The 25,974-nt window shown below is 41.3% G+C and overlaps 1 protein-coding gene across 1 annotated transcript in view; it reads right to left on the bottom strand.

Annotated features, from left to right (window-relative positions):
- The window catches only part of Morc1 (MORC family CW-type zinc finger 1), a 167,369-nt gene that overhangs the window by 40,660 nt on the left and 100,735 nt on the right, over positions 1 to 25,974 (bottom strand). The window contains exons 15-17 of the mRNA XM_040750317.1: positions 20,449 to 20,577; positions 18,387 to 18,489; positions 14,816 to 14,954 (exon numbers count right to left, since the gene is read on the bottom strand). Of these exons, the coding sequence (XP_040606251.1) occupies positions 14,816 to 14,954; positions 18,387 to 18,489; positions 20,449 to 20,577 (371 nt within the window). The remainder of the gene's footprint in view (positions 1 to 14,815; positions 14,955 to 18,386; positions 18,490 to 20,448; positions 20,578 to 25,974) is intronic.

A 25,974-nucleotide genomic window follows, 5' to 3' on the forward strand; every position in this document is an offset into this window, starting at 1 on the left:
CAGCAAAGATGTTATTATGATGGTATCTGGCTAGTGTAAAAGCATCTGATACTTGAGTAAGCACTACAGATTGATTTAATGGACAACTTCAGGATATCACTTGATTAAACCCTGTCTGGGTCCAGCCTCTGCATCCCATAATCTCCTGCCTCTCCTCTCTGGAGACACTCTGCTCTCTGCCTGCGGAGCTCTAGGCATCCTGACCCAGGACATCATTCTGTCTTGCTGGAGCACTGAGTTGAGATTCAGTGGACTGGAAAGGATGAAGTAGCCTTTACTATGCCTCTCATCCCTGAGATGTTGTCTTATGCCCAGTAACCAGAAGCTTCCCATATGCCTGAAGGGGTTAAACTTTCCCACTTTTTACAGCTGAATTTAAGTTCCAGTTCTCTGAGAAGGGCACACAGGTGTCCAACAAAGGGCCATTTATCTATAAGGCCCTTACATTCAGGTTCAAGGAAGAAAACAGAGGGCCTATGTAAGCTTCACAGTGTCTCAAGGGACATGACCCAGCAGCCCCTATACAGATGCATCCAAAAAGCAATAAGACTAAACCTCAGATGCTTGTTTATCCAATTAAATGTGAGATGACCTAATTGCTTCTGAAACTCCCCTTAGCTGTGCTTAAAAGGAACCTAAATGTTCCTCTCAAGGGTCATCATAATGACCCCACATGTATGTGATATAATAAATGCTCTTTGTTCTTACGTACTATTTGAGTCTAGGTCTTCCTTCAGTGTTCCTTCGGGCCCTGCATCCCCAGGCAGGCTAGGGACTGAAGGGGAGCCAGTGTTCTCTCTGAGAAGGGAGCTCCTTTGACAGAAATACTTTGGTTGTTGCTTCTAGATACTGTTTTTGTTGTTATTGCTGCTTTGTTCTGAGAATGGGTACCACAATGTGGTACCACGGTGCCTGACCTGGAACTCACTGCCTGGGATTCAGATGGCTCTGGGCAGAGTACCTTCAAGGCCACCCTTCCTAATGTGAATCTGAATCTGTTACGTTTATGGCACCTTCTGGGGTCTCTCTTGATTGGTAGATTATCAGCACAGACACCCAGGTAAGAGTTTCTGAGCATTCCTGGCTCCTGAACCTTCTCTACTCCCCATTAGTGAACAGGCTATGTAAGTTGCCTCACCTTAATTTTCAGTAAATTCAAAATACATTAGGTTAAGGTTACCACCTGCTTTAGAGGCCCTTTTCACTAAAATACAGAAGAGGCTCTGTGGGTGAAGGTGTTTGTCATCAAGACCTGTGACCCTAGTTCTCTAGTACCCAGGTAGTAGAAGGAGAGAGTCAATCACACTAAGGCATTCTTCTTCCAACTAAATAAACAAATAGATGCAATAATAAATACAATATAAAATACTGGTGAAATGGCTTGGTATATAAAGGTGCTTGCCAAGAAAGCCTGATGACCAGGGTTAGATCCCAAGACCTATGTAAAGGTAGAGGGAGACAATTGACTCCACACAGTTGTCTTCTACTGCCAAAACATGCCATTGCGTTCACATACACACACACATTAAATAAAACTACACTAAAATACAAGTAAAATTAAGACAGGAGAATAAGGAAAAAACATGACAATCAAATGTGCATACATGGTATCAGAATCCTGGAAATAAGGTCACATCCTTACACATGGAATTCTAACTTAACTCTCTGCGGTGGGGACTGGCAGTGTTATTTTAATGTCCTTCGAGTGGTTCGATATGCAGTGAGGATGGAGAACCGTTACCCTGGGTAGTACCATTGCTGAGCCTCTGGTGTCTCCCTGGCATATGGACTTTCAATTCTGATTGAGTAATGCAAACTCACCACAGTCACATGGCTTGTGGTCTGTTTCCTAATGTCTACCCTGGTCTTGAACACTCCCATTCCTTTGTGCACTCAGGGTTCCTCCTGTTTACACGGCCCCCTTTCTTACTGCTGCACCGTTAGGTAAGTCATGTCTTTGGCCTGGATGGTCCTGGCCAGTCTTGTCTTTCCACTAAATCCCACTCATCCTTCTAGTCTCAGTTCAGAAAGCACCCAAGTCCAGGTCTCTGAGGAACAACCTTTCTTACTGCTGCACCATTAGGTAAGTCATGTCTTTGGCCTGGATGGTCCTGGCCAGTCTTGCCTTTCCACTAAATCCCACTCATCCTTCAAGTCTCAGTTCAGAAAGCACCCGAATCCAGGTCTCTGAGGAACAACCTTTCTTACTGCTGCACCGTTAGGTAAGTCATGTCTTTGGCCTGGATGGTCCTGGCCAGTCTTGTCTTTCCACTAAATCCCACTCACCCTTCTAGTCTCAGTTCAGAAAGCACCCGAATCCAGGTCTCTGAGGAACAACCAATTGCTGCTTTTTGGCTCACACAACACTGCAGATAATGGATTTTTACTTTTAATATGTCTTGTTTTAAAGCTACAAAGTAAAAAATCGCTGCATTGGTTCATTTTATAAAAAGACATAGTTATGAGTTAGGTTTTCCAAGATTCCTCTTGGCCAATGTCTTCATAGGAAAAGTAGAGTAGAATGTGAGATTCCAGAAAGTTCTCATAGTCGATCATAACTCCTTAAGTTCTTTTGTGAGCATCCCTGGTATCCTATTTCCAGGAACTGGCATTTGTCCAGAAGGATCCCACATGCCCTCCTACCACTGGAAACAATGGCTATCATTGCTTTTCCGTCTCCACTTTGGCCCTTCCCTGCAGGTGCATATATGCTGATATCCTTCTGTCCTGCTCTGGCTGGGGTCTCTTTAACTGCTTTCTCTTTTTTCCCTTGAAGCTCCTGTTTCATCTTGACTCCTTCAAGCAGCCCTGAGAAATATCTGGAAGAAACTTCCTAGCTTAAATGGAGTCTACATCTTTGTCCTCTGTGTGCCTTACTTTTACAGGACCTCCAGGAAACGGGTGGAAAAGGTGTGTATTTACAGCTACATCCACACCCAAAGTCCCCCATGACACTATCTACATGGTTATATCACACTGTCTTACAGTTACACGTAAAGGATGCATTGCAGTAGACTGGACTTCACACTTGCTTCTGTTATAAGGGGCACAGGGCACAATGCTTAGGGAGTTACAGATGTTCAGTAAAGGTTTGCCCATTGTATGGTAAACTGATGGCCCCAAAGTGCACTGCCTATCTTTCCATGGTTGAAACACTACTCTGAATTCACAGCTTGACAGATTCTGTCTTCCATGCTGGATACTACTTCACTTGCAAGCATTTTCCATGGTGCCATGCCCTTTCATTTCCAGCAAGTGTTAGCAACCCTTTATAATGAAACTGATTCCTGATATGGCAAAATGGACCAAGTCTAGCCTGGCTATAATATATGACTCAATTACATTACTTGGGTTTACAACATTTTTAATAATAACTTAAGGATAATTATTCTTTGCTATACAGTTTTATTGTAATGGGACTGGAACCGAATTACTAACCATGTCGCTAAACAAGAATTGTGAGTGAATGGACACTTTATGAGTCCTATAAATTCTGCTCTTTCGTTTTGACTTCAGGGTTGTTTCTACAAAGGGACAAGAGACACACAAAAGCAAGAAAAACACAGCAGAATTTCCAATAGCATTTTGAGTAAAAAAAAAATAGCACTAATAATTGTGGTCAAACAGAACATTTTCAAGCCCCCAGGAATCCAATAGAAGATACTATACTGGCTTCAAGGAGTAGAATGAAAGTAAAGGGAGCATGCACAGGAGGAGGAGCAGCTGGAGTGAAGCCACGCCCCCTTCTGCACCCAGCAGGCTTGAACAAGGCTGCCTGTCACTTCCTGTCTTTTAGTAAAGGCCCACACAGCCTTGGGAATTTGGGTTGCATTCCTCCTGCTCGCCTGCCTTCTACTCACAATTTTCTTGAATCTTAACCTCCGAGCTTTAATTTCTAATTCCAGGAATGGTGTAACTCTTGTGTGCTATGTGTCTTCAATTTCATTGGCTTTTTTAGAAATAGTTCAGAAACACTGTCAAATCTCTCCCAACCACGAATTTACCACATATATACCAGCATAACCACTGTGTGATTATGTAGGTGTAAGTCTACCTTTATCAGTTTTATGTGCATTTATTTGATTTTCTTACATTTCACTGACCTCTTCTCCTCAACCTACCTGATTTGCATCTAGAATTTTTCTTGTAAAACCCAATGTGACAGAAGTAAATGGACAAAGCCAAAGCCAAATGATAAAAGAGGAGTAAACGTGCTAGCGAGTTAAGATAGAGTAAAGTACATACGCTTTCTTTCTGAAGCATCTTCTACAGAAACAGACACAGACATGTAATTGATACACTAGAAACTTGTTCATGTGCTCAATGCACTAAGTGAAGCTTGTCCTTTGGTCCCAATTAGAAATAGCATTTTACACTAACCAGCAATGGCTTTCAGCATCAGTTGGCAGGTTGCCCTATTATTTTTAAAAATTATCTTTTAAAATCATGTATATTCATTTTTAATTTGAAGAACACATTTTCCCATCTTTGATTGCACTTTTGTAAAACTGAACTCTTTGGCGTAGTTAATCCACTTCTAATTCTGTCTCTGTTACCTAATGAATAGCTGTTTCCTAATGACAGCATCTCTTTATGCTCTTTATCTTTTTAGATTTCAAAAACGAATAATGATAGAAATCTTACAAATATGGCTATTTATTTTTAAATGGTAGTTATAACCTCTACCAGCAAGAGAACTGCATTTCTCTTACAAGTTCAGGGTCTTGCAAACAACAATGCAATCACTGCCTCAGGTGGGTTATCTATGAAAGCAGAAAACAGAGAGACCCTGGGGCAGAAAGAGAGGGGTGAACATCTGTGATGGACACAGCCCAAAATGAAGGTTCCAAGACTTTTGTTTTGTGCACTTGGTGTACACTCCCTCCTGTGTGCATGTGTTGATAGGGTGTATGTGTGTTGATGGGGTGTGGGGGAGAGTGTGGTGTGTGTGCTGTGTGTATATGGTGTGTGTGTTGATGGTGTATGTTGATGGTGTCTATGTGTGTTAATAGTGTGTGCTACTGTTGTGGGGGGGGATTGTTGTGTGTGTATTGATGGTGTGTGTGTGTGTGTGTGTGTTGATGGTGTATGTGTGTGGTCTGTGTGATGTTGTGTTGATGGTGTCTGTATGTGTTTTGATGGTATTGTTAATGGTGTGTAGGACTGTAGAGAAAAGGCTTTCGTGTTTCTGCAGTGACTTTCTGACTAAATTTACTGAACTTGAGATCTGGAAGAAAACAGTACACCACAGAATTTCATTTGTGACTGATCCTTAGTGAGCATTTGAAGAAATTTCCCTCTCAAAGCTGTGATATCTCTGGAGAGTGTGTTTGAATTTGAAAGGGCGCCTTTGTAGCAAAAAGTAATTGAATGTTTTTCTCATATATATTTCTAATTTCTTTCTCCTCTCCTAAGGTCCTCAGAGAGATTCACTTGTACTTCAAACAGGCCAAAATTCTCAGCACCACTTGTTGCTTCCTTTTCCTACTTAAAAAGCTACTAAGGAGGTCTTGTGTGTGTTGTCACAGCCTCTGTGAGCTCGCGTGGATCAGCCCTGTTATGTCTGAATGACATTGCTTTCTTGGAGTCACTCACCACCTCTGGCTCCAACAATCTTCCTGCCTCCTCTTCCATATCCCTGAGCCTTGAGGGGACAGGTCTGATGAAGTCATCCCATTTACGACTGAGTGCTCCAAAGTCTCTCACTCCGAACATCATCCATGTGGGTCTCTGTGTTAATCATGAGAAACAAGCGGCAGCTTCTCCGATGAGGCATGAACAAGGCATTGACCCATGGGTGTAGCAGTATGTCATTAGGAGACAGTTTTCTCCAACGGAATGTCACTAGGCATATTAACTATGGACTCCAGGACAGGTCCCATGCTCCAGAAGTAGTTAGCAAAAACAAAACAAATCCTATGTTTGTTTGTTTCGGTGCAGTTTTTGTTTTGTTTTTTATTGTTGTTATTGTTGTTGTCTTGTAGTTCTGTTTGTTTCTTAGATTTTGGGTTCTTTTTTAGAGAGAGAGAAAGAACATGATTGGGTAGGTAGGGAGATGGGAGGAGTTGGGGGAGAAAGAACATCTATGTAAAAAAAATCTTTCAATAACTAAAATAAGCTCAAGTGATCATTTTGCCTTCCAAATCCACCTAGAACTGACAGAGTCCTCAAACAGAAGTCACTGTTAGCTTGTATTTCCACATGAGGTGGTTCCATTCCTGCAGTGCTGGGTCCTGAGGTGTCAGCAGCCCCTCTCCACATCCTGTGAGGGAGGCTGGGGCTGGTCAGAGAAGATGAGCTAAAGGGTCAAATGCACCTGCTGGTAAAGCCATGGGGTGGAAACAGAACCAGAGTGGGATCCAGTGTGCGTTTTCCTGAGGCTATAGAGTTGGAACAGACCATAGATCAACAAAACACAACGTCGGAGGTTCAACAAGGATTCACAAGCCAGTGGTACTACGTGTAAAAACAAGTTCAAAGTCAACACAACAAGAAAATCCAGATCCTTGAACTGAATTAAAATTTAAATTCAGGTCCTATGTAAGAAGATAAAATAATTCCAAACAAGATGAGAAACAAGATCCCATCTCCCCAGGAAGGACACAGGGACACTGTGCCCAGAGCTGCAGGCTCTGAGGCCTGGGCTTCCCTTAGAGGGGAGCAAGAAGAAGTATGATTCAGAAAGAGACCAAATACCAGCATTTTATGTAGCTGAGCCAGGGAGCAGGCTCCCAAGTACATCCAAGATGCCAGGGAGTCACTGACAGTCCTTGATTAGCCTGTACACTAATTGAGAGCTGGTATTCCATAGGGCTTGGGTGCTTAAGGAAGGCAGAGATCAAACAGGTATATATGTGCCAGAATTTAAATGAGTATTGTCTCCTGTTGAATCATCTGAGGCCGCACACCTGAACCTCTCCTCTCATCCTTACTGAGGTGGACAGGAGTGACTGGCTGGCGTGCAAAGAGAGGAGTGTAGGACAGCATGCCGGCACACAGCTGTCAAGGCTTTTTCTGTCCTCCAAAAGGGGACATATTCCCCTCTGGATTTAAAGTCATCTTAGCCTTCAGTATCATTATTTGGTCACTTCTGGAAATCCCAGTAGCAGACAGCAATAGGTAATGGGCCTTAGTCCCAACCTCCTGGGAAAAAGTTGGGTTATTTATGAATCCAGCAGTTGGGTGTATCCTGGGCTTTGTAAACCACACACCACCACACCACACCGCTAACTTCTCTCAAGCTACCGATCCTCTTTAGGTAGGTTAAGCAAACACAAACTGCTGTTCTGAAAGAAGGTTTAACACCTGCTTCTTCAGAAGATAATTTGAGGGGCTGGACTGCTCTTCCAGAGGTCCTGTGTTCAATTCCCAGCAACTACATAGTGGCTCACAACATCTGTAATGAAATCTGGTGCCCTCTTCTGGCCTGCAGGTATACATTAGGCAGAACCCTGTATACATAATAAATAAATCTTTTTTTTTAATTATCTGAATGAAAAATCTTAAAAAAGAAGATAATTTGACCAGGTCAACTCCAGTTGAGGAGAGAGGACCACCCTCCGATGTTAATCTATCGTACATAACAGTGAGCCAGGCATGGGAGTGAGAAGTGTACCAACACAAAGGTAGCTCACTGTGCCTGCCTTCAGGGGGCTTCTGGATGAAGCTATTCTTCTAACCTCTCATTATTATGCTCGAACTTGGTGCCTACAAATGTGAAAGCATCATTGATTTTCCATGTTGGAAAAGTAATGCAACACCATAGAGAAATGAGATCTTTCTTTGTAACCTGAGTAATAAAGTAAAACATTTCAACTACAATGAGTATAATAGCCTCTTGCAAGACAAGGGTCTTTAGGTGCCATAAATTTTAGAACATGGATGTTTATATAAGGAGGTTGGAAAGTACTCGTGATAAATCAGAACACTTTCTAAGGCATCTGTCACCGTAGCAACACAGATTTGAAATCCGCATCCTACACAATAATGGCACATTAAAAAAGATTAAATTCCAGATGGGAAAATGTGTTCACATTCTCCATTACAAAGTTCTACTCAGATATTTCATTCTAACTTCAAAAACACAGCTAAAAGTCCCGCAAGCCGCCTTTACTCAACATTTATAGTGACAATGACCAACACGGGAACTGCCAGATTATTTAAGTTCAATTTTTTTGTGTATGGCCATAGGAGCTCTTTGAAATAACAGGAAGATATTGCTGCCTTTCCTTTTCAGGAGGCATGGAATTCCATGAGGACTGACCATTTGGCGGGAAGACTATAAAATAGACAAATGGAATATAGATGTGAACTCTACTTCAGTATATATCACCCTACTTTAACCCAGGGTAAGAAAAATTTGGTCCCTGGTAACAGGTAATGCAGAAGTTGGGAAGTTTCACCTGTGTAGGACACTCAGTCTTATCAAATGAACATATCAAATTATTCATTCTGTCCTCCACAACATTTGGTAAATACCAATCACTCAAAAGACCCAGTTTTAGGTGTTGCTGGGAATGTGGACAAGAGAACATGAGACGAGCCCTTTCTTTTAAAGAGCTTGTAATCCAATGAAGGAGGTGGATCTGATATCTGTAATGGCAGGGAGGAGCTGTAGTGTGCTGTAAGAATTACAAGCCAAGGACGAGGAGACTAGAAGAAAAACGGGTGCTTTTCCAGGGCAGGAGTGGACAAAGATTTCACACAGCATTTGGCACCAGTCTGAGATCACCAGGGACTAGAGAAAGGGCACAGGCCACCACGGAAGAGAGCGGCAGACACCAAGCTCGCGGTGCAGTGTGGACATGAGGAGCATGTGAAAATGTGGGATCAGGCAAAGAGGGAGAAACAGATCTAGGAAGGAAGCTGTGTCAGGCCGGACAAATTACTGTCATCGGTCACAAAGCCTCGAGGACACATAAGCAACGCAACATCACTGCACTACCATGGCAGATCACAACCATCTGGGGTTCCAGAGGATCCAATGACCTCTTCCAGCCTCCATGAGCACCCAGTGCAAGTTATGCAGAAACACATGCAGGCAACCCCCCCCAAACACACACATAAAATAAAAATAACTGATACATTTTTTAAGTAAAAGGTAACTATACAGTGGGCTAGTTTACAACATGAAAATGTTATTCATCTTTTAATGGCCAAGGGTATTTTAATGTGGTCCCCAAAAAGGCTGAATCAAATGTAACTAAAACTAAATCTATGTGCAGTCATCCTTGTTATACTGTGGAATATAGAAATTTAAGCTGTGAGTTAAAACTAAGGGAGGCGAAAACTGGAAGATTAGAAACTTCTAAATTGCACAGAATTTGATTCATAGGTCAATGGTATTAAAAGTACTGCCTCAGTATATTAGAAAACAGAAAAATAATTATCCAGTTAATTTGTCAAGCAGCAGCCAATCAAGCAACTCATAACTACTAGAATGCTTCTGTTGGCCAGCAGGTGGCGCCTGTCACTCAGTATAGAAAGCAGGTAACAGGAGACTGAAGCCTATGCTGGAGTTGAGTACAAATTTCTCATTCATCTCTTCAGAAGAAAGACTGCAAAGGATTGCTCCAGCCACACAATTTATAACTAGGGTTTTGGCTGGTCGACACCGATTATCAATTACATGATTTTTTTATTCCGTAAAAATGTACCACCAAAGGTGACAGAACTTGAGTTGGCCTTTCTTTTCAGCTTTATGGAACTTCAGAGTTTCTTTTACCAAATATGATTTGCAACATACCACTCTGTTGCTCTGTAAATGTTTGGGCATCCTTTTCTTCCATAGGTTTTTTTTCCCGTGAACAAAACTGATGCAAAAATCAGGCAGAAAAGCCCTAATGTCACCCTTAGAAGATCGGTGACTTGATTAATTATTTGACTTGAACTTCACTCTCTTCCTGATAATGAATCTAAGCAGCGGAAATGCTGTGGGAAGAGTGTGTAACCACATGGGGATGGAGCTTTGCTGTGAGCTACGCCTTCCACACTAGAGGATAAGGCATGCCATTAGGATGCCTCTTTTCCCACAAGTTTTCTGATTGACTTTGGATACTCTCATAATGTGGGTGGCCTGTGTGTGTGCTGCCAGGAGTAAAATACTGTCACTCTGCACATGTGTAGAATGTGTACACAGTGGGAGAGAAACCAAAGTTGCTGGGGTTGGAGAAGAGTAGTATTAACATTCAACTCTCCTGTTTGTAGATGACAAAACCTAGAACCACAGATCTTGAGATCTGGAATGATCTTGGATCTAGTGTGGTGCTTAGTGCTGACTGCCAACTTGACAGGATGGCTATCACCCCTATGAGACAAGCGCCTGGTGATCGATTACTTAGATAAAGTGAGTCCCTGGCTTGGATAATTCCATCTGGATCTAACCTGAAAACCTCCTTCTTGTCATCTGGCTTTCTACTCGAAGAGACTTATCAGCTGCCAAGGAAGGCAAGCAGTGACTAGTCTTAACCTGATGCAATACCCATGAACCACAACAAAGACCAGCATGGCAAAGATTCCCTAAATGTCCAATAAGTGGTGCACACATGTTGGTGATAGCAGACAGCTGTCTGGTTGTTTTTGAGACCCATTCTGCAGAAAGGAAATCATGCCTGATGCCGAACCTTAGAAAAGAACCTTGCTAGACCAATGTAAGTCCTTACTACATTCTGAATCCTATCCTTACATACCCACAGGGAAGTGAAGCTACCAGCCCTCATCAGAAACCTCTCCTTCCAGAAAATGGTGACCACCACAAGAAACCACAACCAGACACAATGCAGAGATCAATGGATTGTGGGAAGCCTTGACTCCCCTATTATGATGGACTATATCCTTGATTTGTGAACCAAAATATGCCTTGCTTCCTTAAATTGCTTTTGGTCATGGTATTTTATCACAGCAACAGAGAACTAACCAAGATACTTAGTTACCTTCTTTGTTTTCCACATTAGACTACAGTTACCATTGATGCTAAAATGCAGAGGTTAAGGGCTAAATGCTCAGGAGCACGCCATGGCTACACTTGCTCCCCAGGTCTGCTCTGTGGACATGTGATCACTGCTAGTGAGAGGCTAGTGTGAAGAGCAAGGGGGTGGGCAAGCATACAGTTTCTAATTTATGAAAGCCTGACTCCGGGAGGATAGACAGGTGAGTGCCAGTCATGAAACACGCTGAATCATGGTAGTAAATTAGCCTATGCTTGATTTTCTAGCAGTGCTCAGCCTGCACCAGAATGCAGTTTCTTTTGATACTGAGTAGGGCCAATGCTGCTTCCCTGAACTCCCCATCCCCACAACTATCTAACATTGTATGCTGATGGGCTCCAGCCCCCACGGGGTCTCTGTGAGTCGCTGTTCAGTCAACAAGTCCATCCTGTTTTACAGTCTAAGTGCATCCTGTTTTCTAGTCCTGGCTTCCTGCCCTGGCCTTGACCCTCTGACATCAACATCCAGCAGGAGGAAAGCTTACTGTCTTACACCTGGGGTTTTTCCACTGTGCTGTAAACCTGTATATAAGGCTGTTCCCTCCTACAAGAGAGAGAGACCTCTTAGCACTTGCAATAAAGACACACACACTCTCTCTCTCTCTCTCTCTCTCTCTCTCTCTCTATGTATCTCTATCTCTCTCTCGGCAATAAAGGCAGCACATGCATTCTCTTAGTACAATTTTCCTAATACCTTGGACTTGCTTGTGGCATGGGCACCACATTATGTGAAAGGCAGTTACTCTAGGGCAGTGGTTTTCAACCTTCCTAATGCTGCAACCCTTTAATATAGTTCCTCATGGTGTGGCAACCCCAATCATAAGACTATTTTAGATGTTACTTTATAATTTTGTTACTGTTCAGAATTGTAAATATAAATATAAATGTAAATATCTAATATGCAGAATATCTGATATTCAGTGCCCCCAGTGGCCAGCAGACCACAGGTTGAGCACAATTGTTCTAAGAGCAATGAAGAAGATGATTTCACACCGTCTACAGCATGACTTTCAGTCTTGCTTCTGGCCCTGGGTAGATAGCATCAAAGGAGAGTTATTGAACATTCATTTTATTTTCATGGATTATTTTTGTGCATGAAGAATTGAAGTGGTCTTTCAAAATTTTTCTATTCAGCAATTCCCATGTTTTACAAAGATTTTGGCTATTTTGAAAAGATAACTACACTTCACCAAGACCGAGTTTGCTTTTTAAATATCTAAGCTCCCCATGAGGGATCAGGGCAAGGCTCTTTGCCAAGTCCTCATTTATGCCATTCTTGCCTCAAATGCTCTCTGATTCCTTCAATTTACTCTGAGTGGATTTCACGATAGATGTTCAAGGCCACTTCCCCTATGACAGGTACTTAGACTAAAGCGCCCCTCGAGGTCTCCTTAGAATAAGATGCCACCCTATTCCAGGTGTGATCGGGCACTACTGAACTAGCACTGTCTTACTGTAGTTGGTAATTTGTAAGTCATCATTAGACTTGGTCCACAAAGAGACAGTTTGGTAACTGAGGATGTGATTTACTTACTGTTGCAACAATGACCTGTTGTGTGTTCAGTATCCACCGGGCACTGATTTAAGTAATTCTGAGTCATGGTAGGCACAGCTGAGACGTTCCCTGCCTCTGGGAACCCTATGTTCTAATATTCCAGTTAATCTGAACTTCCTACATGGTCTAGTTTGGGACAGCCCCAAAAGCAAGCATTGAAAAGTCAATGACCACTTGAAATTAACCAGCTGCCTGGAGTTGGGTCATTGACGAGCACCGAATACTTGAAAGTATATTATGATTCTAGGACTGTTTTCCCACACAGACTTTTGTGGAAACTCTCCTTTCGGTAAAGGAAAAAGACAGTGAGGATTCTTAGACTCTTTGAACAGGATTTCTACATAAGTGGTGGTAAGTTGCTGTTAGAATCTAAATGAGCTGAATCTATAATCTTGACTTAAATTTGCATGTAGGGAAAAAATCTATCAAGAGAGAATAAGCAGAATGGATGGGTGCCACCTGTTGACTTCATCAGCTTCCATAAACATCTCCCCCTCAGTGATAAATAACACAATCACTTTAAACAAACAATAAGCTAAGTAAGGCTTTGTGAATGGCACTATCAATGTCCAATTGTCAATAGTGACCTCCAAGGAAGAAAAACAATAAATTCAGAGATGCCTAAAAGGTAAAATCAACTCCAATGTGTTGAAGGCCTTCCCAAAACTTCAAGGAGTGAAACAGAAATGATTTTTAAAAAAGAAGAATTTTAGAACAAAACATGTGTATTTATCTATTTCCTGTGGTTAAAATAGCCACAGGTTCTGATACCTTTATTTCTGGTTTCGTTGATCACACCCAAGACTAGAAGCTTTATAAATTAAACAAAATAGTGAGATGTGTTTTAGCACTGGGGAATGCTTCAGGATGTGTTTTCCAAGTAATCCTCAGTATCATTCCCAAACTAATCAAGATGCCAAGCTAAAGATGGAAGGCCAGGCGTGTCACCACCTCAGCTGGTGTCTGACCTGCACTGCAGATCCCTAGCAAAGCAGGAAGGAAGAAGAGAAAATGTTTACATTTTAAGAAACCAAAACTGATGACCTGTTGGATTGAATCCTAGCCCATCACTGGATTTTCCATTCTAATGAATCTTCATTTTTGTTTTCTGGCATCCACGGATGAGTCAATAATTCAGAATATTTACTGTTGACCTTCTCAAATGCTACTGAGCAAACTAGCTGTATACCGTTTAAAATGCTGAATTTGGGCACTGAATCTATAAGCAGAGATGTAACTCTTTGTTAAGAAAATAAGGGTTGTGGGGATGGCTCAGTGGGTAAAGCAATGCTACATGAGTGTGAAGACCCGTGGCAGAGTGGTACACGTCTCTAACCCTAATGCTCTATGTGAGATGGGAGTGAGAATGGAGGACTTTTCCAGAGGTGCTCGGGCAGTTAGCCTGGCAAATGCAGCTTTGAATGACAGAAAGACCCTGCCTCAAGCAATATAGAAGGTGAAAACTGACACCCAAAGTTACCCTCCGACCTCCACATGTGCTGGAGCCTGCCCACGTGCACACACATGCACACACACGCGCACGCATGCACGCACGCACACGCACCAGCAAACAAATCAAAGTTAAAAATTAAGACAAAAATATACTAGAGAAGTGTTAAAAAGAGAAAGGAGGAGAGAAAGTAAGAGGAAGGAAATTATAGAAGTAAGTCATGTATATTACAGAAGTGTCACAAAGATCCCCTTACTTTGGACAGTTGATATATGCTAATAAAAATAAAAGTCAGAGGATTTTTCTGTATGTCACATTTCTATTACTGAAATTCTCATCATTACCTATTCATCCATTATTCTTACTGACTTCTCTTTCAAAAAATGCCTTTGACATTCTATATTAATAGGCCAGGGTTGTCTAAAAAACACTCTTTACCTAAAATGTCCACTTCCAGGAAAGAAGCCTGATGGTGCAGGGGGTGGGGAAGAAGGGTAGCCCAATCTTTGAAGCTGTGCACCTGGTTCCCTGTCTTGAACGCCTGATCTTACACAAGTACACAACTGTACAGCAGAAACAAATACCCTGTTCCCCACATGCCCTGTATAGACAGATGGCCTTAGTGCATAGGTAGATATTGTTATACAACTTCCCCTTCTCCCCAATTACCTTTAAAATAATTCTCAGATGCAAAGCAGTAGAAGAGAAATTAAGAAAAAAAGACTGTGTACACTTTACTTGAGAACATCATATTGGTCCATTTGCATGTAAGATATCAGCAGTTCAAGGGCAATTGCTAAGTTTGGAAGGCAGAGTAAGAGCTCACCTGTGGCTGTGCTACCACCAGCCTGTTCTGGTACCTTTGCACTGACTCTTGAAGTTGCTTCTCTTTCTCATCTTTGGATGGTGCTCTTCGGCTCATGGTGCCCAGTGGGATAGGCGGCAGGTATTCTGGCTGGTTGCAGCTTCACAGTCAACAAGGAACAGACCAGTATCAGAAGGAAGTGTGAAGATATATGCTGACTACAAAAGATGATTTATTTCTCTAAAGTATTATGTTTTGTTTTCTTTTATAAACAGAAAATTCAAATAGAAGGCAGGATTATATGACTTTCCCTTAAATGTTCTGTTGGCATAGGAAAGAGCTACATAGAAAGTGTGAGGCCACATGTGTTTATGAGGAGGGGAGAATATGAATTATTTTGCTAATGGTCCACTTATCCTGCCTTTAAAAAAACTTTTTCTATCATCTCAATTCTGACAAACATTTCTTCACCTTGGCCCCCGGATTTGGTTTAGAAATCTATGCATCACTCTGAATTATAACAAGCATTTCTGTCTCTGAGACACATGGATCTCGTTAGGAATCCCCGAGACAGCAATGACCACCATGTCGTGCAGTATGTCAGGACAGCTTTGGGGTTACAGAGGCTTGCACACAGATCACTATATAGCTCTGAGCAACCCTGATTGGCACATCTTTCCCAAGTGACCTGCTGTCCTCAGTGGTCAAGTACTTGGCAATCATCATGGCTCCAAGCCTAGTGTATTTTTACAACCATGAGAAATTCTCATCATGGTTACAACAAATAACTAAGCCTTTATTTTGGAAACCTTGAGGTCATTTTACTCTAATTTTTTAAAATGCTATGGCTATGTTCTAGAGATCTGAATCCACCATTCTTTAAAATAGTTTAGTTTACCTTGGTATCAAGACTTGATGCAGAAAAGGACCTGAACTCTCTCTGAGTACAATTCTGATTTGGGGTATGCATTAATAGTATGAAATACAGATGTCAATTATTTGGGTCTCTTCCAGGTTAAGAAATTTTCTCTTAAGGATAGAAAGAAGTAGGGGAGAGGGACATCCCATCACTAAAATAGGAAAGGGAGGAGACTGGCAATGGGGAGGGCCTCCTGTCACTGGAGACAGGGAAGAAAATATAAAGCAGATGGAAACCACCAGCTCTGCTTTTCTAGGCTGTGAGCATGCATTTTTCTTGCCCCCTACCAACAGAGACAGTGAAGAACTACCATCAAATTCAAACACTGCTGTGAAAAAACACTTAATTCTACCTTCATGTGGTGCTTGCTGTTATTGTTGTATTCAAAGGAAGGTGCTGCATAAACAAATCCCAAGGATGACTCCTGTACATAGAGCTACTGACAACATGAATCTGAAGATGTCTATGGATAGTACCAACAAACACAGTCTCTGCTGCATTGAGAAAAGAACCTTCCGACCATGTTAACTTTTTATTCAGAACAAAGAAACCTAACTATTTTGTTGAAAGGAAGTGCACTCAACTGTCTCCCTTCAAAGGTTTTTTATCATAAATTTTAATAAGCAATATAACCTCTGTGTATTTTACATCCTTCCCAAAATTCAGGGGTTTCTTGTTCAGCCAAATAACAGGCATCATTTTTACCCTGCTGGTGTTCGTTGATTCCTGCATTCAATACAGATGAACGCATATCATGAATATAATGGAAGTGCGTTAACTAGCTCTTTCTCAGGGGTTGTGATAAAAATGTAGTTTCCCTCTGTGCTCAAACTAGAAAACAAACAAGACGTCAGCAACTTCAACAAGACTGCCTCAATTTTACCTTGTCTATGCTGCTGGTCTTGAATACCATCATGTGTAAGATGGTTTTAATTATTAAATGCATGTAGGTGGACTGCGATCCCTAGGATGTATAAGATGCTTTGTGTCCGACTCTTGGCTTCAGGCTCAGTTTGAAGTGGGAATCCCCAGCATGTCACTGAAGCCTTATGAGTATCTGGGCTTTCTCCTTAGAAATGGGACAAGTTCCCAGGGTTTTTGTAAAGATAAAATGGCATAATGTGTAAATCCTATAGCAGAGAAAGTCATGATATTTCTGTCTCAAGTTCTATTTACACAGACCATTGTTCATTCAAATGCCACCCACTGACATTGACTTTGGGGGCAGCTAGGAAGCAACTTGGAACTTCCAATTGTATTCTCTGTAAGGATAGACAATAGCATGTCTCATTTCAAGCATGTCTCATGTCATGAATCTGCTTATATACTCACAGAACACGCCGTAACACACAACCACATCATTTCTGTTTCTATGAATTTATTTTATATGCTTCTCTCTAAACTTAACAGTGCATGTATACTGGGGGCATATTTCAAGCTCCATCCTTCAGGAAGGCAGGTCCAGACTAAAATACTGAATCTGAGGACTCAGTGAGACCACAGGACAGATCCCCAGTCTCTGCCAAGAGTCATCCTCTCTACACCACTGACCTTGACTTCCCCGAGCAGGAAACGCCTGCTCTCTGTTAGATGCTTTTACATCTCACTGAGCCTCCTGCTGCTGTTTTATGCATATTTTATTATAATCTTTGCAGTGGGAATGAAATACATAGGGTCAATATTGTGTCAGTGTGTTTAAAGGTTCAAAGGCTTCAGGAAACTATACATAGAAGCACTTTCTGGAGTTTGGATTTCAAGGTCCATCAGTTTTCTGTCAACACAACTAAATTTGTCTTACCTCCCCTTGCAAGTGCTATTATTTGGATGTATAAAAGGGACAAAATTAATGTAGTCTTGAAGATGATTCTGAAATGCTCTGTGAAGCATCACTAGTTGCTAAGGGAAGAGGGCAAGAGCATAACAGTTCAGGTTCACTGGAAAATTCAAAGTAAAGAAAGCTGTGAAGGACAGCTTCCCAAGCCCGTGTGCTTTGTTTGCAGAGTTGTATAAAAAAATGCTTCAACAAGAATTATGACCCTCGTGTCATTATTAGCAATAGTGGACCACTTACCCATTAGCCCTAAGGACTTAGAGGAGACTGCACAGAAAGGCAATGAAGGGATGAGGGTGTCTCTGTTAAAAATGAATACTAACTCTTTTTCCCTAGGGACAGACTATTAGTCTAAAAGGGCTTGTAAGAACATTGACAGCCATCAATATTTAATCAGCCCTTTTTCCGGTGTAGTCTGAACTTCTTCCTCCAGCATAGAAAGCAATGAATCAATATATATGACTTAAATAGAAAAAAACGCATGTCTAAGAGTTTAGTGCCCCTGGATGTACCCTCTCAAAAACACTCTGGTAAGATAAACTTGCATGCCCTGTAAACATGAATGGGAAGGTGGAGTCAGGAGGCCAAAGCTTCCTGCCAAGGAAGGATGGAGCCGCACACACCCCAGGGCCTGTGCTTTGTTACAGCAGATCTCTTTTTCAAGACGGAAAAATGCACCAACAAAATAATATTCTCAGAGGTAGCAAGGAGCCAAAGAAGGGTATAAAGAGAAACCACTTCTAAGCTAAAATCTGTCTACAACTAACACGTTCATGGTTTATATAATACACCTTAGGAATTCTAAACTGATAATGAATTTTTCAAAAACTGATCAACACTACCTGTTTCCCAGGTTGTTGGGATTATTAGCACAAATCCACATGTCAGGGAATTCTTCCTCGTAATTAGAAAGGAAAGGCAGGACTCTCCATTTGAGGCAAAGATCTGACCATCAGGAGAAAAACATGAAAGACGTGAATACATCATTAAAATAAAATGTCCGTCCAGATATACCTAAAACGGCAATCCCTTCATCATACACACCCCATGCCTGCCGGACAGCTATTCCAGGCTTCATGAGCTATGTGAGAAGCTCGCCAAGAAATGTGCAGTCACCATTGTTCCAGCTCCCTCCAAGTTGCATGTTATCTATTCCTTTGGAGCAAAAGAAACTTGCTAGGTCTCATTTTCCCTTTTCCTTAGAATTCCAATGACCTGACTCTCACTGTTTCCAGCATATTCTTGTTTGCTCTACTTTCTGAAGATCTGGGAGTCATTCACACACTGCCCTCCTCTCCATTACTCCCCCCACTCTAATTCCACAACCCACTCTGATTTCTTTGCATGGTCTTACAATTCCTCCCTGTTTTTAGGCCCAAGGGACACAGCTATCTTCAGGCTAAGCCCAAGTTTAATCCATAGTTCCCTCCTGACACAGAGGTAAACAATTTGTGCACTCCTGAAGCAGAAGCAGCTTGCAGAGTCGACAAGCACCTGAACCACTTCCTATATATAGCCTGTGGATCTTGGGAAAACGACTTAATTTCTGTTTCAGTACAAACAGCTGTAAAAAATGAGATTTCTACTAGTATTTATATAAAGAGGAGCTGAGGATAAAATGGCTTAGCAGTATTAATGACGATGAAAATCAACACCTCGAAACACTTTCTTGATCATTTAGCACACTTGACACTTATTAGATCATATGTTCGCAACTTTATGACATAACTATAAGCACTAGTCTTGTAAAATAGGCGATTAATTCTCAGAGATAACCAATGGCTGTCCCGATCCCATACAGCCCATTAGCACTGGAGACTGTATGGCGATTAATTCTCAGAGATAACCAATGACTATCCCGATCCCATACAGCCCATTAGCACTGGAGACTGTATTTTAAGCATTTGGCAAGCATCAAAGATACACTCATTATTGGCCACTATAATTGTCACCTGGCAGGCTGTCACATACTGTCATCAATTACCTCAGTCATACTTTCCAAACATGTCATATATGTTCCTTTTATTAAACCTCACTGCCACACATTAGTTCAGGCATTCACATCTCTTCCTGAGGTCTTCTAATACAAGAGACTCTACCATCACAAGTTTGACCTTCCCTCTATTCTGGTCCTGCACCAAATCATCCTTCATGTAGTTGCCTTACTTCAAATCACATCTGACTCATCAATTCCCCTGGGCCACTCCCAGAAGAAAGGCTGGGAGGTAATTTGCTGGCACTTGTCTGTCTTATCTGCTTGATTGTGGGTGACAGAAAGTACGCTGTCCTTAATTCCAAGTCCTTCATACAGTGACTTGAAAGCATATCAAGTGCTCAGCAACTCTTTGTTGCTGTTCTTCTACTGAGAATTTTCCAGTACCTCCTACTGTTTATCAAAGTAAAAGCTAGTCCTGGAATTTAAGACCTCATGAAGGCATTTACCCAAGAAAAGTACTTCCATCTTTCATCATTTTATCATCCTCCACTTATTTTGTTATTAAATTACAGAATCCCCATTAGTCTTAGACACAGTACTACATAAAAGTAGGAAAGTGGCTGTTCCTAGTCCTTCATCACAAATATTTCGAATAAGGCGCATATCTGAGATCAACCATCTTTCCCTGTGCCTTACCTCTACTAAACCATCATAACCACTATCCTGTCTCCATCATGAAATCTTGCCTCTATTTTCCCACTCCACTTTTTCACTGCAAGTTCAAAGAACTATGCATCTAATCCTTCCCTTACCTGACTTCCCCACTATTGTACTTACTTTAAGCTGTTGCCTAGACAACAACCTCTTTGAAGCAAACACAATGTTTTACCCTGTTTTGTCTTCTTATCACCATGACTTGAACATTTAGGAAATCATGAATATCTGGTAGTTTGGTTTCTAGCACTCACCGCATTGTAGGATGAATGGAATAGCCATGGCTTTTCTTCTTCGCCATTGAAGAGACTCTGAAGATCTGTCAAGGTCTTTGCTATGTTGGTATCTGAATTCATCCCAAAACACTGCTAGATTTCTGTTACCTGAAGGCAGGGAAACAGACAGCATATAACACAAAAGAAGTAAGTTAATACAACCAAGGTGATTACTAAAAGAAAGTGTAGATGTAGGCATATATACAATATGTGTGTAGGAGCCTATACATAAATAAGAGATTGATGTGTTGGTTATCTCTAAGTCTGGTCTTTATACATTAAAATATGTTTACTGATTTATATGCTCTTGCATTTTCAAATCACGTACAGTAAATGGGCACCATCCTTACAATGAAAATAAAGACAATAGCAGTTATAAAAAGTTACATTTTTATTGTTGCAATAAAGCACAGTGACATTTAAAGTATTATTCTTAAATATTCCCAGGAAGATCTGTGCTAATTAAACTCTGAAGGCCACTTTCAAAATTATTGCCAGAAATATTTATCACTCCTATCACACAGCTAAAGCTTTCTTGAACCCTTATATCATCTCTGGTTCTGGTTTCTTCCTGGACTGTGTTTTACGTTTCATACTAACCCCACCTTGTACACCCCTCCTTGCATGAAAACAGTTCTCATCTAGGAGACCACTAGAGTTTCATTAAGAAACTGTGTTCTTATCCTTGATCTAGAAACTGCACAGCTGTGAAAACAGTACAGCATTATTAGAATAGCAAAAAATTAAAAACCATATAGAAGTCTATGGAGAACAGTGGAAGAAGCCTAAAAGCACCTTGAAGAAGAAGGAGGAAGAGCTAAATGTAGTATCTTACCAGGCTCTACAAGACACAGCTTTTATTTTTAAAAAGATATAAGGCAACAGCAGATAATAATTTAAAGTTTTTTAACTTATTAAATGTGTACACATATAATATCAGGATAGGCATACTTTTCTCAAAATATGAAGAAGAAGGGCTTACTTTTTAAAAGTTAAAGATTTATTTATTGTTTGAGGCCGGGCTGGACCGACAGCCTCCAAAACAATACAGAGAAACCCTGTCTCATAAAAGCAAAAAAAAAGAGATCCTATTTATTTACTTATTGGTTTTTCAAGACAGGGTTTCTCTGTGTAGCTTTAAAGTCTGTCCTGGAACTCACTCTGTAGACCAAGGCAGAGACACTATATCAACCTCAGGCCTCTGGTTGCATGCTCACAAACATGGCACATATCCATTCATACTACACACATACATACACAGAGAGAGAGAGAGAGAGAGAGAGAGAGAGAGAGAGAGAGATAAAGAGAGAGAAAGAGAGAGAGAGAGAGAATGTGTGTGTGTGTCTATGTGTGTGTGTGTTCCAGAAAGAGGAGAAACATAAACGAAGATCATATAAATAAATAATGACTAATTTTCCCCATATTTGGTTAAAAGCATTAATAAAAATATCATATCCAAGAACCTGAAGAACCTCTCCATAGGACAAACTCAAACATATAGCAACTATAATCAAGTGTTTAAAGACAATGATAGGACTAGAAGAAACCATCCTGAGTGAGGTAACCCAGTCACAAAAAGAGAAACATGGTATGTACTCACTCATTTATGGATTTTAGACATGAATCAGAGGAGTGCCAGCATACAATCCCACTGCCAGAGAGTCTAGGAAACAGAACCTTCATCCAGCGACTGATGAAGCAGAGGCAGATACCCACAGACAAACACTGAACTGAACTCCTGGAATTCAGTGTCAGAAAGAGAGAACTGATGGGCAAAGGAGTTCAGACTGGGCTGGTTTAACCCACAGAAACAGTTGACCTGAACAAGGGGGAACTCTTGGACCCCAGACTGATGGCTGTGTGGAAAGCATGTGACTGACCCAGACCCCCTGAATGTGGGTGTCAGTGAGGAGGCCTAGGTAATCTATGGGGCCTTGGGTAGTATTTATCCCTGGCGTACAAATAGACTTTGAGTGCCCATGCCATATGGGAGGCTGTCTCAGCCGGAACTCTTGGGGGAGGGCCTAGGCCCTGCCCTGGATGAAATGACAGTCACTGGAGATCCACCATGGAGATCCACCATGGAGATCCACCATGGAGATTGGGTGGGGGACTGGAGGACCTGGTGGGAAGGGCGGGGGAGGAGAGGAGGGAGAGGGAGCTGGGATCAACATGTGAAACAAGATTGTTTCTAACCTAAATAAAAAAAATTATAAAAAAGACAATGATAGGAGTATAATGAATAGCTGACGGACAGAGGCTACTGATTGTGGTGTGTGTACATGCATGTTTGTGCTTGTGTGTACATACATATGTGTATATATATAGTTACTGAAAATAGATTTGTTTTCATGTAATAGTCTGATCACACTTTTACCTCCCCTAACTCCTCCCAGATCCTCCCCACCTCCCTACCCACCCAACCCCATGTCCTCGCTCTCTTAAGGAAAAAAACATGCAAACAAAATAAACAAACCAGAATTTTAAAAAAGGAAAAGCATAATAAACACACACAGAAAGAGAGAGATAAAGCTGCTATATATTCAAATTAAAATGTTTGTTAAATATGATGTCCACAAAGAAAATGGCTAAAGAATATATACAATGGAAATTCGGAAATGAAGTCAGGAATGACAGTGCATGCCAATGATTCCAGGGCTCGGAAGCTGGAGGCAGCATTACATGTCTGAGACCAGCCAGGGATGCATAATGAGACGGTGTCTGTAAAAGAATAAACAGGGAAGGAATTTAAATGCTTCACTACAATAATCAAGAAGACACAATGGAAGAAAGTAAAACAAGAGAAGAGGAACAAATAAAAGCTGTAAGGCATCCAGAAGACAGTTAGCACAATGACCCACGCCTCTGTTTATCAGCAATTACTTAGTATAAATACAATGTAGTCTTCATTCAAAAGACACATATTAGAAGAAATTAAAAATATGATTTCCATAAGTGCTGTCTAGATGCAAATTAGGTGCAAATAAGACAATGAAGAAAGATATTTTCTTCGATATAGAGATAGAAACTGGTTACAAATAAAAGTACAAAAGGGGGGGGGCTATTTCTTGCAAAAAGCAACCAAAATAGAACAAGCATGGCTCTGCAAACATTAAACAAAACAGATTTAAAAGCCAAACGGGCCACAAAAGACGACGAAGAATTTTATATGTTAGTAAAGGTTCAAAAGAGCAAGAAGATAAAACAATTACAAGCAGACACTCCTCAAAATAAACTGGAGCAAGAAGGAAGCAAACTGGCAGCGTTCTAATGAAAACGGTTTTACAAAAGACGAAAACTTCGCTGTTAACGTGCTTTTTATGCTATTTATGCGATTCAAGTTCAGAAAGAACTAAGTATAGAGGAACTTACTCATCTCATCTAGGTTTGCCTTTTTGCTGGTGTACAGGTGTTCATAATAATCTAATGATGATCTGTGTGTTTTCTAGTACTGGTTGTAGTTTCATTCCTTCTTCCTTTTCTTGAGGCCTTCTCCCTTTTTTCTTACTCTAACAGAACGCTTGCCCGTATAGCATTTATTACAACCCACTTTTAAAAGAAGACAAACATCTACATCACATTATTAACAAACCTTAAAACTAAGTTCCGAGAGCTCTAAGTAGACAGCAGTCGGCAGCCATGTTGGTGCCACTGTTGAGTACGAGCAATGAAAACCAGTTGTCATGATCACTTTGTCAGTGCTAGTGCAACAAATTTAAATAGGAAAGCTGGACGAGAGAAATCGCAAGGGAGGGACGGGAACCATCCCCAGCTAAAAACATCTCAAGAAGAGAGAGAAGTGAGTTTGTCCTCCTGTCCACATGTGTGAGTTCAGACCGAGGTCGCACAGCATAGATGCAGAGCCTAGAAGCCTTTCTCCAGACACCTCACTGCACCAGGGGACTTTGCAGCCTCTAACACTGCTGGAAAAGGACTTTCTGCTGTCGCCACCTATAGCACGTTTTTACGGCAGCCACACTCAATGACTCACTCTGTCATCTCAGTAACTCCAGACATGCAGCTATGCTTGGTTCCCTCACCTGCAAAGAATTTCAGGCAGCACAGTATATTCTCTGCTTCCCTTTGCCTCTACAATCACTTGTCTAACATGCACCATGGAATACAGTTCAAATGATATGACTTAGAGCTGGGTGTGAGGCCACATACCTATTAATTCCAGCACTCTGCCTGCTGATGCAGAAGGATTGCTATTTGTTTAAAGACAGCTTAGACCATATGGTGAATTTCAGGTGAGCCAAGATTAAAGTGTGTGACCTTTCCCCAAAATAAATAAATAAACTAGTCCATAAGTAATGTTAAATAAATAGAAATAGAGTAAGGGATAAAGTTCAGTGGAAAAGCACTTACTAGCATGAAAAAGGCCCTAGGTCCAAACCCTAGTACCTGCTGCTGCTTCAACAAATTCCTTTTCTGCAACCTTTCTAATGAATTCACTCAGTACCAAGAATAAAATGAGAACTATCTAGTCAGAACTTTCAGGGTAGCCAAGTGGTGGTGATGCATTCCTTTAATCCCAGCACTCAGGAGGCAGAGGCAGGCAGATCTCTGAGTTAGACTAGCCTGGTCTACAGAGTGTGTTCCAGGACAGCAAGGGCTACACAAAGAAACCCTGTCTCAAAAAAACAAACAAATAAACAAACAATGAAAGAACTTTCAGGGTTTCTTCTACTTTCCATCTTTCATTCTAAATTCATCCCATTCCTCTTCCCTGACCTACTACACTTTAGCTATCCTAAACACGCTGAACTGCTCCAAGCCCACAGAAGAAATGAAAATGTGTGGCATAGCATTCTCTCTGACCATACTAAAAATTAATTAGATATCATTTAAAAAACAAAACAAACCCCCACTGAGTCAGACTTGGCGGTGTGAGTGGGGAGAGCATCCCTAAGCCTGGGAGTTTGAAAATAGGAGATGAAAGAGAAGGATTTTTCCATGAATTGGAAGGAGAGTGGGAGGGGTGCATGGAATGGTTGGAATGCAAGGGACAAAAGGGAAAGGAATAGAGTTGTAATTATATCACAATCTCAAAACTAACATTAAAAAATGTGGGTGTGTGATTTCATTTTGGAAAAAAAGGGGAAAATGAAAGTGAAGGAAAAGAAAGAGAAGAATAAAAGAAACAGAAAACCCACAAATTTGTGGGAATTAAACAATGTACTACTAAGCACTGTCCTGTTTTGGTTTCTGTTGCTATAATGAAACACTGATTATGGTGGTTTGAAAGAAAATGGCCCCCAACGGGAGTGGCACTATTAGGAGGTGTGGCCTTGTTGGAGTGGGTGTGGTCTTGTTGGAGGATGTGTTTCACTGTGCAGGTGGGCTTTGAGGTCTCATTTATGCTCAAGATATTGCCCAGAGTCTACAGACTACTTCCTGTTGCCTACGAGGTGTAGAATTCTCAGCTACCATGTCTGCCTGTGTGCTGCCATGCTCCCACCATGATGATAATGGACTAATCCTCTGAAAATGTAAGCCAGCCAC

This window comes from Mesocricetus auratus, unplaced genomic scaffold (assembly GCF_017639785.1).
Source record: "Mesocricetus auratus isolate SY011 unplaced genomic scaffold, BCM_Maur_2.0 Super-Scaffold_100008, whole genome shotgun sequence".
NCBI classification, from domain to species: domain Eukaryota; kingdom Metazoa; phylum Chordata; class Mammalia; order Rodentia; family Cricetidae; genus Mesocricetus; species Mesocricetus auratus.